Consider the following 15,819-nt stretch of genomic DNA (forward strand, 5'->3'; position numbering starts at 1 on the left):
AAGCGACCAGATTCTAAATGGCAACTTAAAAGCAGAAAGTTATCTACATAGTGAGCATCCTAAACACTCCTCCCTGCCCTTTCTTCCAGTGACCATATAGTCACTGTCCTCAAAAACTTGCCTCGCTTCCCCTTGGCAAATTAAACAAAAAGCAGTAGTTCAGTGGAAGCAACTATCATTGAGCTTATTTGCACATTTAAGTCTGTTCCCTGGTTTTCAGCAAAGATGAGCATTTCTGAGGTCCCAGGAGCTGCAGCTACACAGAAGCTCTGAAAATGGCCCTACCTAAAAGTGGATTTAAGTGCCTGAATATAAAAAAATTTCATATACCAAAGCATCCTTGAAATACTTGCAAGACAGATATTGTTTCAGGTGAAGAATCAACTTAAACTTCCTATGTGATATTGCCGTCAAAAAAGACATTGTGTTGTGATGAAAGTAACCACATTACTGCTTGGCTCGGCTCTGTCTTAGTTAAGGTGCTAAGTTTCCTATTTATTAAGAAAAAAAAATCAGTAGCATAGAGTTACAATAGAGAAAGTCCTCTGGGACAAAAGAATAATTTTTTAAACCATGTGATGGATTAGATATTGAACACCTATTCGGGTAATTTTAAAAGGACATTAGCTTAAAACATTGTCTGGAAAAAGAGGATGCAGCTCAGAAAGAGTATCAGTATTTTAAAAGCGATGTGAAAAATCACTTTCAATGAATGCCACTGGTCAGGACAGTGCAGTGCTGCCACCTCTGGATTCCAATTCAGGTGCCAATTCAACTAAAGGTTTTCCTTCAGAAGGTGTTAATAGATCAAGGTCTATCTTAACAGACATAACAACCTCAAATCATATCTTTTCATGCTTCTCATGTATTCAGCAGAGACAGCAGAGTGCTTGGAAAAAGAAACAAATTTGTTTCGTGGGAATCAAGGGAGGAACAAATGCTGGAATATTTCCCTTTCACCACAGCAAACAGCAAAGTTCCCCTGGGACTTCAGGAGGCCAGGGCTGAGGCACAGCCTGCTTCCTCCATGGCTGGAAATCCCTCCTCAGACAGCCCCACACAGGTGAGAGGCAGCATTTATTCAAGATGCAGAATCTCCTAAGAAAAGGGGCAGCAAGACCACCTGAGGGTTGGTTAGCCACAGACCTCCCTGGGCTACTGGCAGTGCTGCACTAGCAGAGGACTACCAGATCCTGTGGATAGCTGAGTTCTAGTAACTGTTGGGATGCGAGGAGAGCCACCGGCTCTGGTGCTTACAAGGCCCTGGCCCAGGAAAGCTGACTTAGCAGATGCCAAAATCTGCTCAGAGCTCAAGAAGAACCAGTTGTGAGGTCCGAATCTCTCGGAGGCCGTGGGCCTGCAGGCAGGGTTTTTTGTGAAATGGGTTGTAAATACAAGAGGACAACCAAGATATTGCACTGCAGTTCATGCATTTTATTGCCTTTGTTCATCTTCTGTGGACAGTATTTACAACGTAGTAAAACACAAAGGTGAGCAAATACTGATTTGTGGTCATCTTTTGAAGGGCACGTGGAGAAAACGAGATCTGCCAAACACTCAGTAAGAAAGCACACAGTTGGGTGTATTTTCCTTAGCCAAAACAACCTTGGAGATGGAGCTGCTAAGATTTATTAAAGGGGTGTGACGTGGTAGTAGAGAGATTGGATTTTCTCTCTCAGGAGATCTCTTCCAGGCCTGTGTGAGACTAAATTCACTTGAATTGCATTTTCTGACACCGATACAATATTGTACACCTCTTCCATGTTCTGCAATACTTAAAGCCAACTTTATCAGGCTAAATGTGTAAGTACCCACGCTAGTTCCCCTTATCCCTCAGAAAACCGTATTTTCATGCATGATGTCAATTCTCAGCACAGTCACAAGGCTGCAACTGCTTGACAGTGCTCCGCACCTGGAGACCCGACCAAGCCCCCACTACGGCTGCAGTCGCTACGTTCCATCCCTCTCGCCATCACAGAACTCAGTTACGTATTTGTACAATTTACAGTGAGATCAGGTCGCAGGGACTTGTGTGAAACGGAGCTTCGAACAAAACACTTAAAAGATTTAGACAGAGGTAAGCACTATGCCACTATATATTAGTGCGTTATCACTGAAACTGCCAAAAATGTAAGGAGAAGATGAACATTTCCCTCTGAGGATTTAATGTGGATGAAGGTGGAGATAATCCAAAGGGGAAATCTGCCTGCCCTGTCTACTCCCAAGTAAAACACTGAGCCTACTTCATATGAAATTGCAAACAAACTCTGTTAAATACAGAGATGAAGGTTATTTAATGTCGTTTTGGTAACAGCCAATTTATGATGGTGGAGCTTAAAAAGTCAAAGGCCTTCAAAGACATTTTTCACGCTACTAAATAAACAATTTAAAGAACTTTGCATTTAGCAACAGATAACATTCTAGAGATATGGTACGTGAATTTACAACAGTACACAATACACATTTAGATAATAAAACGCCAGGAATTAAGGCTAGCTATTAAAGTAATTACGCTATCAAAATGTTACAAAATTTAAATTAAAACATGCATTTTCCAATTTTTTTTACTGTGCTGTAAATTTTAAGTGTCTTCATTGAGAAGGTAGCAGTTCAACGTCCAAGGATTTCAGCATCCAAGATTTCAACCATGTCCGATTGAAGTCCTATGTTAATTTTTGAGTTCATTCCCATGCATCAATACTGTTCCCATGAAATGAACATCATGTGATGTTCACCAGTCGCCCATCTAATGCAAGCTAGCAAAACAAAACGTTTACAGTTGATGCCCAAAGAGACTCGAAAATCAGGCCTCAAATGACAGAAAGCAAATACTATCTTACAAACTGAACTCCAGCTTACGAAAGCACAGCTTGTAACACCGTCCTGATATGACTCAAACTCTAACCCCGAAAGGCGTGCAGCAAGAGTGACCTAATACAGCTGTAATTCCCTACCACCTATATGAGAAACATCTCAGATTTTTTCCACTGCAGATCAGTCAGGTAAATAACTTATTGTACATCTACGAACTTGAAAAAAAAAAACTGCCTAAGCTACTATGTGGCATCACGAAAGCAAAAAACCCATAAAGTAGTTTGTCTATATATTTAACTTAAATCTTTCTATAAAATAAAATGACTAAAATATAAAAAAAAAATCAAATCTAACACTTCTAATCAAAGCAGACTTTAGCCATGGTTATTTATAAATATGACCATCCACCTCCACTTTTCTGATGGAGTTTAAGTGAACAGGCTTTGGTAAGAACAGAAAAATGGCTCTACCCATTTCAGGTACAGTCAGAGAAACCACGTGCACTTTGCACACCGCTTTCTAAAAAATACATTCTACAGTTCTTCAGTTTGCAGAACTAACCACCTGTAATAGCTAAGGAAAATAATAAACTGTGCATTTTAAAGTTAGCATTTCTTTCACCTTTACATATTTTAGTGCAAAATATTTTAGGGTGAGGATTTACAACAAAAATGGCAGTAGCAGCAAGAAATCTTCTGTTTTGTACAGTAACAACAATGCTCAGGAGTTTTGTTTTGTTTTTTTTAAATGACAAACCACTATCCTGTTGCCAGGATTAACATATCTAAGTGTTTCAGGCACTGTATTAATTAAACTAGCACCCCATGTGAGTATGGAACTAATGGACAAAATGCGTAATGGAGATCAGCTCAGTTTAATTTATGCCAGAGGTTTCTTTTTAAAGAAGTTGTAGTGGCTTTTCCTTTTACCAATCGTGTTTAAACATAAAGGGTTTATTTTCCTGATTATTGGCATGTTCTGAGTAATTAGTTTCAGTCCTTGCTACGAAGACACTGCTCAACATTATAAAATTTCAAACCGCATGGCAGTTTCAGTCGTGGAATTCTCTCGTGGAGAAATCAGACACTTAAGAATTCAGTAGCAGAACTAATATTACACCGTTTAAATGTTCGCATGAGAAATCTTTTTTTTGTGATCAGAAAGAGTATATTAATATTTTAGGCTTGAAGTCAAAACCATAGATAACATACTTTTGGGACCGAGATAAAAGCCCCACTTATTCTGGAAACACCTGAAGGACATAACATTGCCATTATACACCAACACCTTTTTTCTTTTCTTCTGTTTTGAGACGTAAAGAAACCAATCATGACACTGATTGTCTCCACTGAAAACAAAATGCGCTGAGTCCTTTGATGTACACCAAAGATGAAGTCAGGTTAGACAATGAGGATGGAGAATTCCAAATATGAAAAAACCTACAGCAGTTCCCAGAGTTACGACCCAGTGGAGTGAAGGCTGGGGATTGGATAGAATTTGGAAATCCGGCTTTGTGTTGAAGGGTTAAGGCATTCAGATTCTCCAGTCATTTTAAAGAAAACTTCCTGTTCCTGCAGTTTTCTGGCAAATTCTTCTTCCAGCGTCTAAAACCCAAATCAGATTGTCACAGGATTACAAGGCAAAGTACAAGAAACCTATTATACTGGTGACACACTGTCTGATGTAAGATCGTAACTTCACACACCATCACAAAAAAAAAAAATCACCTACCAGTTATAAAACTGCAAGACAACCAAGACCCAGCAAGCTAATAACATCATCTGCCTGTAGGATACTCTCTGAACTGTCTGAAAATCTAGTACTTTCCATTTTAAAACAAAATGTAAAACCCAGAACCAACTCCACCACCCTCTGTTTGTTATTTAGCACTCCATTTTCATAGTAACCTACTGGCTTCTGAAATACATTCCTAAAATCACATTTACCTCCAGCTACGAAGTTTTACATGCAAACATGCACACAATCCCTGAGAGAGGAATACAGGAAGAGGCTGACAACACGCAAGCTTTTTTTGTTGCACATGTCCTTTGCTCAGCTTTTGCCCATTTTTAATAGCATCTTTTATTATTCGGTGACCTATAGTAGTTATGTACAGTAGCGTGATTCTCCTCCTCTGGGATACTTTTTGTATTGTCTGTATTGGCTAGATCCAACTCGTGATTATTTTCTGATTCATACACTGCTCCAATTTACCTTTTTTCTTGGTCTCAATTTCTCTCTCCATTCCTTCAGTTCTTGGCTGTGCTCTTCGTCCAGCTCTTTTAGCTTCTGAGTCTCATGCTCGACCAGTAGATGGCATTTCTCATTCTTAAGACAAGGTAAAGATAATCCTTATGTAAAACTAATTCAGATTAGGCAACTCAACATTTGTACAGTGACATATGTTGTCCTAATTCTTTTTAATTAGCTTATTCCGTGTAAATAGTGACGTGAATAATTACAAGATAAAAGTATGTTACGAGGCTGCATTATCAAAAGCTGATCTTGCCATCAGAACCAATTGAGATAAGAAATACTTGTAAATCCAAATATACTGTTGAGTATCACTACGACAGCAGCTGACAGTGCTACTCAAAAGTGTTTAACTGCCTAATAATGCTTTTCAAGGTCATACAGCATTTCTGCTTTGCTTTTTAAAGACAGTTTGTGTCATATATTAAAATAAATTACACTGAAAGGAGGTAAGTTTTTGGAAATATTTCAGCTCTTGGTGCCAAGGAGCTGACTAACAGGGCTTAGACAGGAGAGAAATTTGCTTGCAGAAGCAGCCTCAGAATCGCCCTATAAAAAGGCAAAGGACAATCAAACCACACATCAGCTTCACGTTCCTCTGAGTGTAAGGTACACATGCACCTGCCTAACTTTCAGAGGACTTTTGAAGCATGATAAGAAAAAAACCTAAGTATTCAGCGACACCAAATCTTTGATTTTTAAGAGCAGTTGGCAATGGCAGTCACTAAACCCCATGTTGTTCTTTCTAGGGTTCCAGTCCCAACGGGGCCTGACACAGAGCACAAAACCACAGGAGCAAAAACGACAACCACTTGGCAGACCAGAGTGCAGCTAGGGGCAAATTTTTCTCAGTGAAGCTCGGCGGAGCCCTAATCTGCTCAATTTTACTTGAGCTGAAAGTCTCACAAGTCTCCCACGGTACTGGGGGATTTACTGAGCCGTATTAGTGGCACAGTCAGGGACTGTTTTCGCAAGATGTAAGAAAGTGAATACAGTAGAAGCAGCTTCATTGGTCATTGGAAGATTTCTCTACACAAAGGTTATCAGCAGGTGATCATTTAATGCTTTAAAACTCCCTTGTGTCCCTGAAACAGCGAAAAGCAGATTTAGTGGCAAAGGAGATCTGGCCTCTCATATACAGCAGCAACTTTTACAAAATGCGTACCAGAAGGGACAGAATAGAGTTCCTTATGCAAGCAGAGAATTCCTTCTAAGTACCTTCCAGCAGCTCAAGTACGCACAGCAGCCTGCGCTTCTAGAAAGCGCCTCACTCCGTGTAAAGCTACGGATGTCTCATGGGTAACGCCTGATGCTGCCTACCTCTGTTCTGATTCACGGTATTTCAGCAAAATCAGGTTAAAAGGAAACCTTGCCTACCGAAAATAGCACTGGGAACTTGATAGATATTCTAGAAGTGATCACCTGCTTCTGGTTGATGCTCTTCTTGCATGTAAAATGATTTCTCAGTAATTAATGGAAGCATATGAATCTGGTTAAACAGTACACTGCAGGCCTTCAAAAGCAAAGGCGGAAAAAATCTACACCAGTCAGTAAAAATGGAGGAAAAGATGCTTCTGCTTCGCCCGCGACGTTATTAACCCGGTCTCCCTCCTAAACGCTCGTTTAATATCATGTTTCTAACCTGTAGCTGATGCAGTTCTCTGATGTTTGCCTCACACTGCAGCTGAAGGTCCCGCATCTGATTCTCGTGTTTCTGATGCTGAGCCAGTCTCTCATTCTTCTGTCTCTTTTCTTCTTGAACAGCAAACTAAAATTAAAAATAAAAAGATGGCTTATGTGGTGCTTTTAGAGAAACAGTTTACATGAGTCAAAAACCGTATGTAACAAAACGCATACGTAACAGCATAACTGAAAAGAATGGTTTTAAAATTTAAACAATAACTGTATTTTCTTTATTCTTTCTTTTTTTAAATTCTTCCAAAGGGAATGCCCTCACAGCTTTGGCTATCATTCCATTTCTCTGTCTGCAGCCTAATTTTTCCTTAAAACACAAGCATTTCACTTCCAGCCTCCTGAAATGACCTCGCTCTGAAGCCAAGTGACACAGCTGCATTGCTACACGTGTCTGTTAAGGGTGGTGTTATACAGCTACAGGAGACTGTATTTTCCAGGTTTTTCATCCTTCCAGGGCTCACCATACGAAACCACGATTTGTTTTTTTTGTGCATCAGTACAGAGGAAATCTCTAAACCTCTTTGCAACACTCCCTTTTGAAGAATAAGTGAGTACCTACAGTTTTAGTTTAAAAGCTCACAAAAATCAAATGTTCTTAAAAATATTTCACAGAATCACAGAACAGTTGAGGTTGGAAGGGACCTGTGAAGATCAACCCCCTTACTCAGATTAGGGCCAACTAGACAGGTTGTGCAGGAATGTGTTCAGTTGGGTTGTGAATATCTCCACAACCTTCCTAGGCAACCTGTCCCAGTGTCTGACCATCCTCACACTAAATGTGTTTTCTTACATTTAAGTTGCATTTTCTGTATTTGGATTGTGCCCACTGCCTCGCATCCTGCCACTGGGCACCCCTGTGAAGAGTCTGGCTCCACCTTCTTTACTCACTCCCACTGGGTACTTATACACACGGATAAGATCCTCCTGAGCCTTCTCTTCACCAGGCTGACGTGTCCCAGGTATTAAGCCTCTTCTCCTATAACAAGACCCCCAGTCCCTCCGTCATCTTCAAGGCCCTTCGCAGGACTCGCTCCGGTAAATCCATGTCTGTCTTGTACTGGGGAGCCCAGGACTGGACCCAACACTCGAGAAGTGTCTCAACAGTGCAGAGGGGAAGGATGACTTCCTTGACCTCATCCAGTGCATCAGCCCAGTTTTGTACCACCTGTGAACTTTCTGAGAGTGCGCCCTATCCCATCCTCACATTTACATCACATTAAGCATGTAAATTATTAAAACTGGTTTTATTAATTACCTGCTTAATTTTTTCACGATCTTGGTCTGGAGAGGCTAATGAATTGATTCTTAAACTTTTCTTAAACATAGCCATTCGAGTCTTTGCTTCACTTCGCTGGATTTTAGGCAGTCTCGCTCTTTCCTGAGTTTGCTTGTTCTTTAACTCCTCGATAAGGCGTTGATTGTATCTCTGCATTTGTTCTGTCTCCTAAAACGTTAACCGTACGGAGATGTTACAGAGCGACTATTATGTTAGAATATCTGCATCTCATTTCACCAATAAGCATGCTGTTTGAGTCAGCTTCTTTCAACAGAAACCAGACCCAGTCCTAGTGATATCAATGGGCAGGAAGGGGTCTTCCACTTATTCCACAGAGCTCTGCATCATGCCCAACCCAGATGGAATTCTCTAATGAATATGAATAATGAATACACACATATTTTACCAGTGGTTGTTCAACTCTTGAATTGCATTTTAAAACATCCATGTTATTCAAAGGGAGAAACTTGTGGAACTGAACTCCCACTACTGCAGCTGTAAAGGGTCAGTTTGTTGCAAAAGCTGCTGAAAGCAGCAGCCGTTACAGGATAAACCAAACCATAGAGAAACAAACCTTCCGTGGAGGCTGCTCATGCTCCAGTCACCAAGGAGACCCTGTAATAACTCTCTATTTGGTTTGTGTTTTCAAAAATTGAACTATTCTGCTTAGTGCATGCTACAAAACCCAAAACGCCTTGTGGAAAGTAACTGTTGTCTTCTGCACTTTTATAGGATTTAGCTATGAAGAGACAGTTGTCAGCTACTTGCCCAAAAGCTAATCCAGTTCATTCTGCTCGTTTCATTCCAGGATGATTTACTAATGAGTAGGTTTATTTAAACACAAGCCAAAGCTGGTTTTGGTGTATAAGTAGAATTTGATATTTTTAATAGAAAAAGATTGATGTTGTGGTTCTTGGTTTTTTTTTAAGAATCAGAAGAGAAAAATATGACCACTTATACTTTAATACCTTGGCAGTATGTTCCAGTAAGACAATTAAGAATGTTTTATTTCAACAGAACATACACAGCTTCAAAATACCGGTGTGGTTCTTGTCTGTGCAATCAAACAGCTACCAGTAGAGATCATAAGACTACTTGATAAACAAACCGGATACTATAACACACAAAAGGAAGTGTCAAAGTCAGCACCAACCTTCTCATGCCTCTTGAGCAGCTGGTGTCTCTGCATGAAGTACTGATCTTTGAGTTGCTGTTTGAGGAGCTGGTGCTTCTCTTGTAGATGTCGCTCTTCCAGCTCCCAGATTGCAGCTTCACGAGCTGGAAAAAAGAGGAAGGTTGGTTCAGAAAGTACAGTACAATACTTATAACTCTACCCACTAATGTATGTTTAGAAGCAGCCTACAAGTGCGTTTTAAGAACAATGCTATTCCATAGCACGTTTTTATTGCAGTTCTAGATTAGTCAGGAAGGTCTTTGATTTCAGAAGTTTAAGACAGACTATTGTTTTATTAAAATACGACACAAACGTCTGTTTCCAAAGGGGGAATCTGATGCTGGATACCTCTCATGAGTTGCTGTTTGTTGTTGAGACAATCTCGTTCAATAGTGGCTAGTTCTGTCTTCTGCTGCTGAATAATTTTCTTCAGAGATGCATCCAGTTCTTGTTGCTGCTTCTGCACAAATTCCTGCTCCTGGTAAAAACCAACAGAAGTAAATTAAATTGCATTCTTCTAACCACATTACATTTTAATGAAACTCCCAGTTCTCTCAGCATTAGCTACACATGAAAACAAATAGATCTATGAAAATTTGAACAAACATGCCTCGGGTATAAAATTATGCATCTCTTGTATGTTCTATGTAGAGAGTAGGTGAGAGCATATTTAATGTTTAAATAATACCTTCAGAAACAAGACCGAAGGCAATAAACTACTCAGCAATCTGCAACTCATTACATCTCTTGTCCCTCCTCAAAACAAGCTGCAGGTTCAAAGCTAGCAACGATAAATACAAAGCTGATCTCATCATACCAAGGGCTAATTACTCACGGATATAAGAAAATAAAAGTGTGTATGGTTATTTTGCTTTGGATAATTAGTTAAAATCTATTTATTTACACAGCTAGGTTTCAGATTTGTTTCTCAATCTTGAGTGGTTTGTCTGGTCACAAACACAAAGATACTGAGATTGGGAGCTGTGCAAGACTGCTACGAAGACACCCAACGGCTTTTGCAGGAACTGCATTCTGCAGGACTTGCAGGCTTGTCACCCCTGAGCTGAGCTGAGCTGAGCTGGCTCCTCGCAAAGTCTGCCTGATGCAGTCCCCACATCACCCGCATCTTCCCATCATCCAGGGTGTATCACTCCATTGCATCACGTTATGAAAAGCAGAAAGCAGTAGGAATCCCCCTCCCATGCACCAAGACCATACTGCTGCCTTTCTTCTCAGCAACTACCAAAAACCCCCAAAACCCCAAGACAACACATCTATAAGCATGCAAGCATGCACACACGCACTCTTTAGGAACAAGAAATTAAAGCAGATGTTTCTACCATGATGTAATGGTCAAAAGGAAGGATGATGGCAGTGTCCTATCAGAGCCAAGGTGGGCAGCTGAAGCATTTGCTGTTACATGTAACAAAGCAATGTTAAAGATGGTCTATCGGAAGGGAGATGGGATAAGGCAGGAAAACAGTACTGGGCTACAGATGATCAGTGGAAGGGTCCCCTGAGCTATGCGTTTATATTTTTTTACTGAACCTGTGCTACTTGCTAAAAGAGTTGTCAGCAGCATACAGAATTAAATGTTCATTAAAAGTGTTTTTTATTATGACCAGGAGAATCCTGGTTTCCATCTTCACAGAAAGTTATTCATAGATGAGGCTTTCATCTCTCCCAGTGGACAGCAGTTCTGACAGTGGCAGATGTGAGGGTACAAAAGGAACGGGAAGGCCATGTCTGTAAATTAAGTCAGATATACCTCATCAAATACACAGACTGATGAAAATACTGTTCTGATCCCCTTTCCAGATGAAAAGGATAGGAAAGCTCCAAGTTGATTATTCTGAAGGTGCAGACACATAATTAAGACGGTGTTTAATTTGTCAGGAATTTTTTTCATTTGGAGGGAGTGGGGGGAAAGCTGCTCTAGAGTAGTCATGGTCAAAAAGCAATTATGCTTGAGCTTTACTCAATCATTTAAGTATCATTGTTGCTCTTTCTGCATGGTAAATCTTAAGAAGATTTATAATTGCTGGCACCAAAAGATAAACCAGGCAATCTCGGAAAATCCTTTGGCCCTTCTAGTTCCCACGTCTACTCAAGTGTCACACACAATAAAGGCCACAGACTTTACTAAAGAACACGTTTGGTGGTTAAAAGGCAGACAGTGCAAGGCAGTCTGCCTTTTTAAAATTATCCCTTGGTTTTGCCCAAAAAGTATCTTAAAATAAACTCAGATATCTTTAAAATACATGGTTTCACTGCACACACAGCACAGAAGTCACACATTGTTTCTCACATGTGCTGAACAACCAAAACACCAGAGAACACAGTACCATGCTGCATTTGTGTGAAACTTCAGTGTCTTCCCCAGAGTTAATAACTACTGATAATTTTGATCTTTTTACTATGAATAGTGCATAATTACACATATTTATGCAAACTAGTTTGGAGACAGCAGTGACATTGATCAGCACATATGAGCAGAAGGAGAAGAGAAAACACACATCTGGAAAATCAGGGAAATAAAACTTTTGTTGCTTTGCGTTTCACAACTTACATCCTGCATTTGTGCGTTGAAAAGTGTACATGAAGACAACTGAAAAGACTGAATCATAACCTGAGCAACACCCTGCGGGACACAATGTACTTCCTATGTCAGAATATAACGAAATATATTTCTGTTCTTAAAAAAAAAAAGAAGAAACGAGATCTGCTGTATGTTAGTAATATACATTTAAAACGTCAAGGCTAATCACGCAAAAGTAGTCACTGCCAGAAGTTCTAGATACTCTACAACTAAACATCTGCACCTTGTCTAGTACTTATCATTGCAAGTAAGGATATTTCACCTTTGAAACTGTCTTCCACCCTGCTCACGTGAACAAATTGAAACAAGCAAAGGAAACAAAGTCACTACAAACACTATGAAAATGTAGGTTTTTAATTGTTTCCTTAAAAAGTGCAGAGACACGTGCTGCAACTCAAGTCACATTCTATCCTGGGAAATCCCCTCCTCCATTAGACACCTGATCAAATAAAGTTGCTGCTATTTTCTGCTAGGCCACTCACACAAACATTCCATCTTTAAGTTACTCAAAACAAGCCTGCTCTGCTGTGGTGCAAACTCACTCTGTACAAGCTGTGGCCATCACAAAGCCAGTATTTTTCCAAAATTCTAGCCCCCTTTCTAGCTGGGTCATATAAAAGTAGCAAGTCTGAAGGCGTGAAATTATCTATGACGTCTTGTAAAGCTTTCCTACACCTACCCTTTGACATTTAAATAACTTCATTTTACCTCATCTGTTCCGCTTCTATGAACAAGATGCCTCACACTTACATATTACGTACGTTTTCCTCCCTGCGCTTATACTGCTCAAAACTTAGTTCTGACCATAACCTTTATTATAATTTGATGGACCTATGGGGTACTTACCACTCATAAAAGCACTGTAAATAAATGTGCAGAAGGAAAATACCATTCTTTTTCAGTACAGCATACAAAATACTACACTTCACAGCACAAACCTGGAAAAGGCTGCTGCTACGTGTCTACACAGTACACTCTACGGGATGTGATACGGGAGTACTTGAAGAGAGAGAGCAGTACGCAGGGTTAGTTTGAGTTAAGTTCCATATTCACTCAACAACAACAAGAAGTGAAATCATCAAGCCGTGTGAATACTGCTGCCTTTTGTATTTTAGTAGCTTGAAGCTGCTGTTGTTACCTGAGCATGCTGGCTTTGTGCAAGCTCCTCTTTCTTGCGTTTCATGAGCTCTTTTCTCAGCTCTTTTGGTGCTTTCTCCACTTCACACAAAACCTACAGTGTATATAAGCATGCAGAAGGTGGCAAAAAGAACACTTTTTCTCCACAGCGAGCATTACTGTGAACATAGGACATGCAGGTCAAGCACTAGAGGTACTGGGAAGCGTGCATCACTGCAGCGGCAGGGGTGTTAGTTCGGTGAAAAGAGCGCAAGGAGCAGAGAAGGGACAGCGCGTGCGTTACGTGAAAGGAGGAACGTGCCAGCCTCTCTTTGCGTGCAAGTGCTGCCCAGCGCTCTCAGAAACGGCCACCTCTTGCTCGCCATTTCATGCAGCGGCCACAATAGTTGACGCTTAAGAAAACCACCACCTGCGCGAGTGGTATTTTCTTGAAGCACTATGGCAAAAGGACTACAGAGTATGTTGATCTCAAGGAAAAGCTGTGAAAAATGGTTGGAAGTTTAAAACAACTTCCACTGAAAACCAGCTACTTCTGACGCTGTCTCAAACATGAATTTGTAAGATGCCATTATTAGTGTCTCCAACAGTAAATGGCATCTACACGGGTTATGTCTTTAGAATAATCTACAAACAAAATATTAGGTGGTTCTAAGTGTCTGGTTCTGAAGAATTTAAAAGCAAAACTCATTAATAACTAAGTACGTTTTCAAGAAACTTTTCATGACATGTATGCTGGAATGGAACATGTTTCAGTCCAAGGTGAATTAGACTAGATTAGTAGAAAGATTCTAAATATAACCTGGCTAAATCAACTATTAATCTGTTAATTTTCTGATGTGTTTTATTTATTTTTAAGAATTATAAAAATGTAACATTGCACACTCTGATATAGCATGGGTAGTTTTAGAGCACCAGCTGCATTTTCCTTCAAATTGTCGTCTTAAGCTTTAAATACAAAACTGTGCACCCAAAGACAAACGCCTGTTTGTTTGATAGTGGAAGCATAATCAGAAAACAGAGTCCAAATCACCACATGCTATTCCTGTTTCCATGAAAGAACTGCTTTGAGCTCAGAGCAACACGTAAAATTCTTCCCGCTTTCCCATGTAGGACCCAATCACCAGTAAATAGAGAGAGCTCAAAAATGCAAGAGGCACCGCAAAAGAATAAAAATCGTTATTTACATATGAGCATATGGTTCAAACCAAATACAACTGACATTTTTTAATGCACTTTTGTACTACAGGATCACTCTATGCAAAAGCATGGACAGTATGGATTTGTCACGAAATCTCCGAGTCTGGTAACTATCAGAACAAACGCTAGAGCCGTTTATATACGAACGAGCACTACGCGACTCATCTGAAAATGAAATAAAACAGCTTTTAAGATGCAAAATCTGTATCGAAACCCATCACCTTCTCTTACTCTAATGCAAGCAAATCAATGGCGTAAGGTGTCAGTGTCTAATGTCATCCATTTTGCCTTAGCTGTATGACACCTATGAAATCAGCTGCACAAGATTTTAGGTTATCCAGACTTTTCTGTCCTGGCTTTCCTTTTTGAGTTAAACTAAATCCATATCACTGCTGTCATTTCATATAAAGGAATTCTAAACAACAGCAGCACACATTCAATAAAAATCTAACAAATTAACCAAAAAAACCCCATCTCTGGAATTTAAGTGGTTCTTGGTAGTAATCAAGACCATATTCTTTCCTTTGTCATTCTAATTTGATAAGTATTTACCAAGTAGCTATAGCTGGATTTGTTTAAAGTAGAAATCTGAAGTATTTTTCACAATCTTTGAGAAAATACTTCTTGATTTAATATTTCAGAAAAACTATTTTATTAAAGACACTGTGAAAAATGAAGTCTTGTAATTTGGTGATGTTTTCTAGATCGAGTCGATACCTAAATCTTCCTGTTAGCTGTTTGTATTTCACTTTAGGCAGCAAAATGAAAGAAATAATACTGACTGCTAGTAACCCTTCCACAACTCGGTACAGCACACGGGGCTGACACGGCTTCTGGGAGATCTAATCTCAACCGTTTGCTACACCCACACTCCTTATTTTCTGTATTATCATCATTGTCTCTTACCTCTTTTTTTTTGTTCTTCAGCATGTTCTGGAATTTGGACAATTCCTTCTCCTGTTCTGCTTTGATGCGTTTTGCTTCATCTCGTAACCGATTTGTGTGCTCCTGTTCCAAGCGCTCTATTGTCTGTTTCTGCTGTTTTTCCAGATTTTCTATTTCTTGATCATATTGTCGCTTTTTACTCTGTAAATACAATTTGGCATCTTTTTTTAGAAAACTAAAATCTGTTCAGTGAAGTGCTGTACCACAGCAGAGGATGGCCGTGAGGAACTGTTCTGGCAGGTCAGTTCTAGCATACAAGCTGGGCACCGCGCAAGGGAAAACAGGGCCATTCATTAGCTGGAATGAAAACTAAGCTATAGCCATCAGAGCAGGAAACACCTGATTGCTGCCAGCAGTATTCTGCCTACTCCGTCAAGAAGTCACATTTCAAGAGCACCAAAATCCAGAAACTCACTGTCATTTCTTGTTCAAAACGCCTGTACATCTGTTCTCGCTGCTGCAAAAGCTTATTACTGAGTTGCTGTTGGGCTCTCTGCTCCTCTTTCTGAAGAAGCCTCAGCTCTCTTAGCTCCTGACGTCTAATATTGATAGGAAAACAAAAGAAGTGGAAAATTACAAAAGATGAAAAAAGCATCTACAACTTCTGTCCAGTAAAATTGGTTTTGAATTGATTGTCTTATTAAGAAACAGTTTGCATTACTTTCCACTAACAGAATTGAAATTAATCACCAAGTATTACAGAAATAAGATCATTAGCCTCCTCCTTTC

General features: G+C 39.8%; 1 protein-coding gene across 2 annotated transcripts in view; it reads right to left on the bottom strand.

Moving 5' to 3' along the window:
- Nucleotides 1-1,424: 1,424 nt before the first annotated feature.
- Nucleotides 1,425-15,819, bottom strand: part of SLK (STE20 like kinase) — a 49,578-nt gene continuing 35,183 nt past the window's right edge. The window contains exons 11-19 of one of the 2 annotated variants that reach the window (XM_009980147.2): nt 15,506-15,629; nt 15,052-15,231; nt 12,950-13,042; nt 9,561-9,690; nt 9,192-9,316; nt 8,018-8,206; nt 6,710-6,835; nt 5,029-5,142; nt 1,425-4,418 (exon numbers count right to left, since the gene is read on the bottom strand). In XM_009980147.2, coding sequence (XP_009978449.2) covers nt 4,272-4,418; nt 5,029-5,142; nt 6,710-6,835; nt 8,018-8,206; nt 9,192-9,316; nt 9,561-9,690; nt 12,950-13,042; nt 15,052-15,231; nt 15,506-15,629 — 1,228 coding nt within the window. In that variant the 3' untranslated portion in view covers nt 1,425-4,271. The remainder of the gene's footprint in view (nt 4,419-5,028; nt 5,143-6,709; nt 6,836-8,017; nt 8,207-9,191; nt 9,317-9,560; nt 9,691-12,949; nt 13,043-15,051; nt 15,232-15,505; nt 15,630-15,819) is intronic. The other variant, XM_086616353.1, reaches the window with a different exon arrangement.

This window comes from Tauraco erythrolophus, chromosome 9 (assembly GCF_009769465.1).
Source record: "Tauraco erythrolophus isolate bTauEry1 chromosome 9, bTauEry1.pri, whole genome shotgun sequence".
NCBI classification, from domain to species: domain Eukaryota; kingdom Metazoa; phylum Chordata; class Aves; order Musophagiformes; family Musophagidae; genus Tauraco; species Tauraco erythrolophus.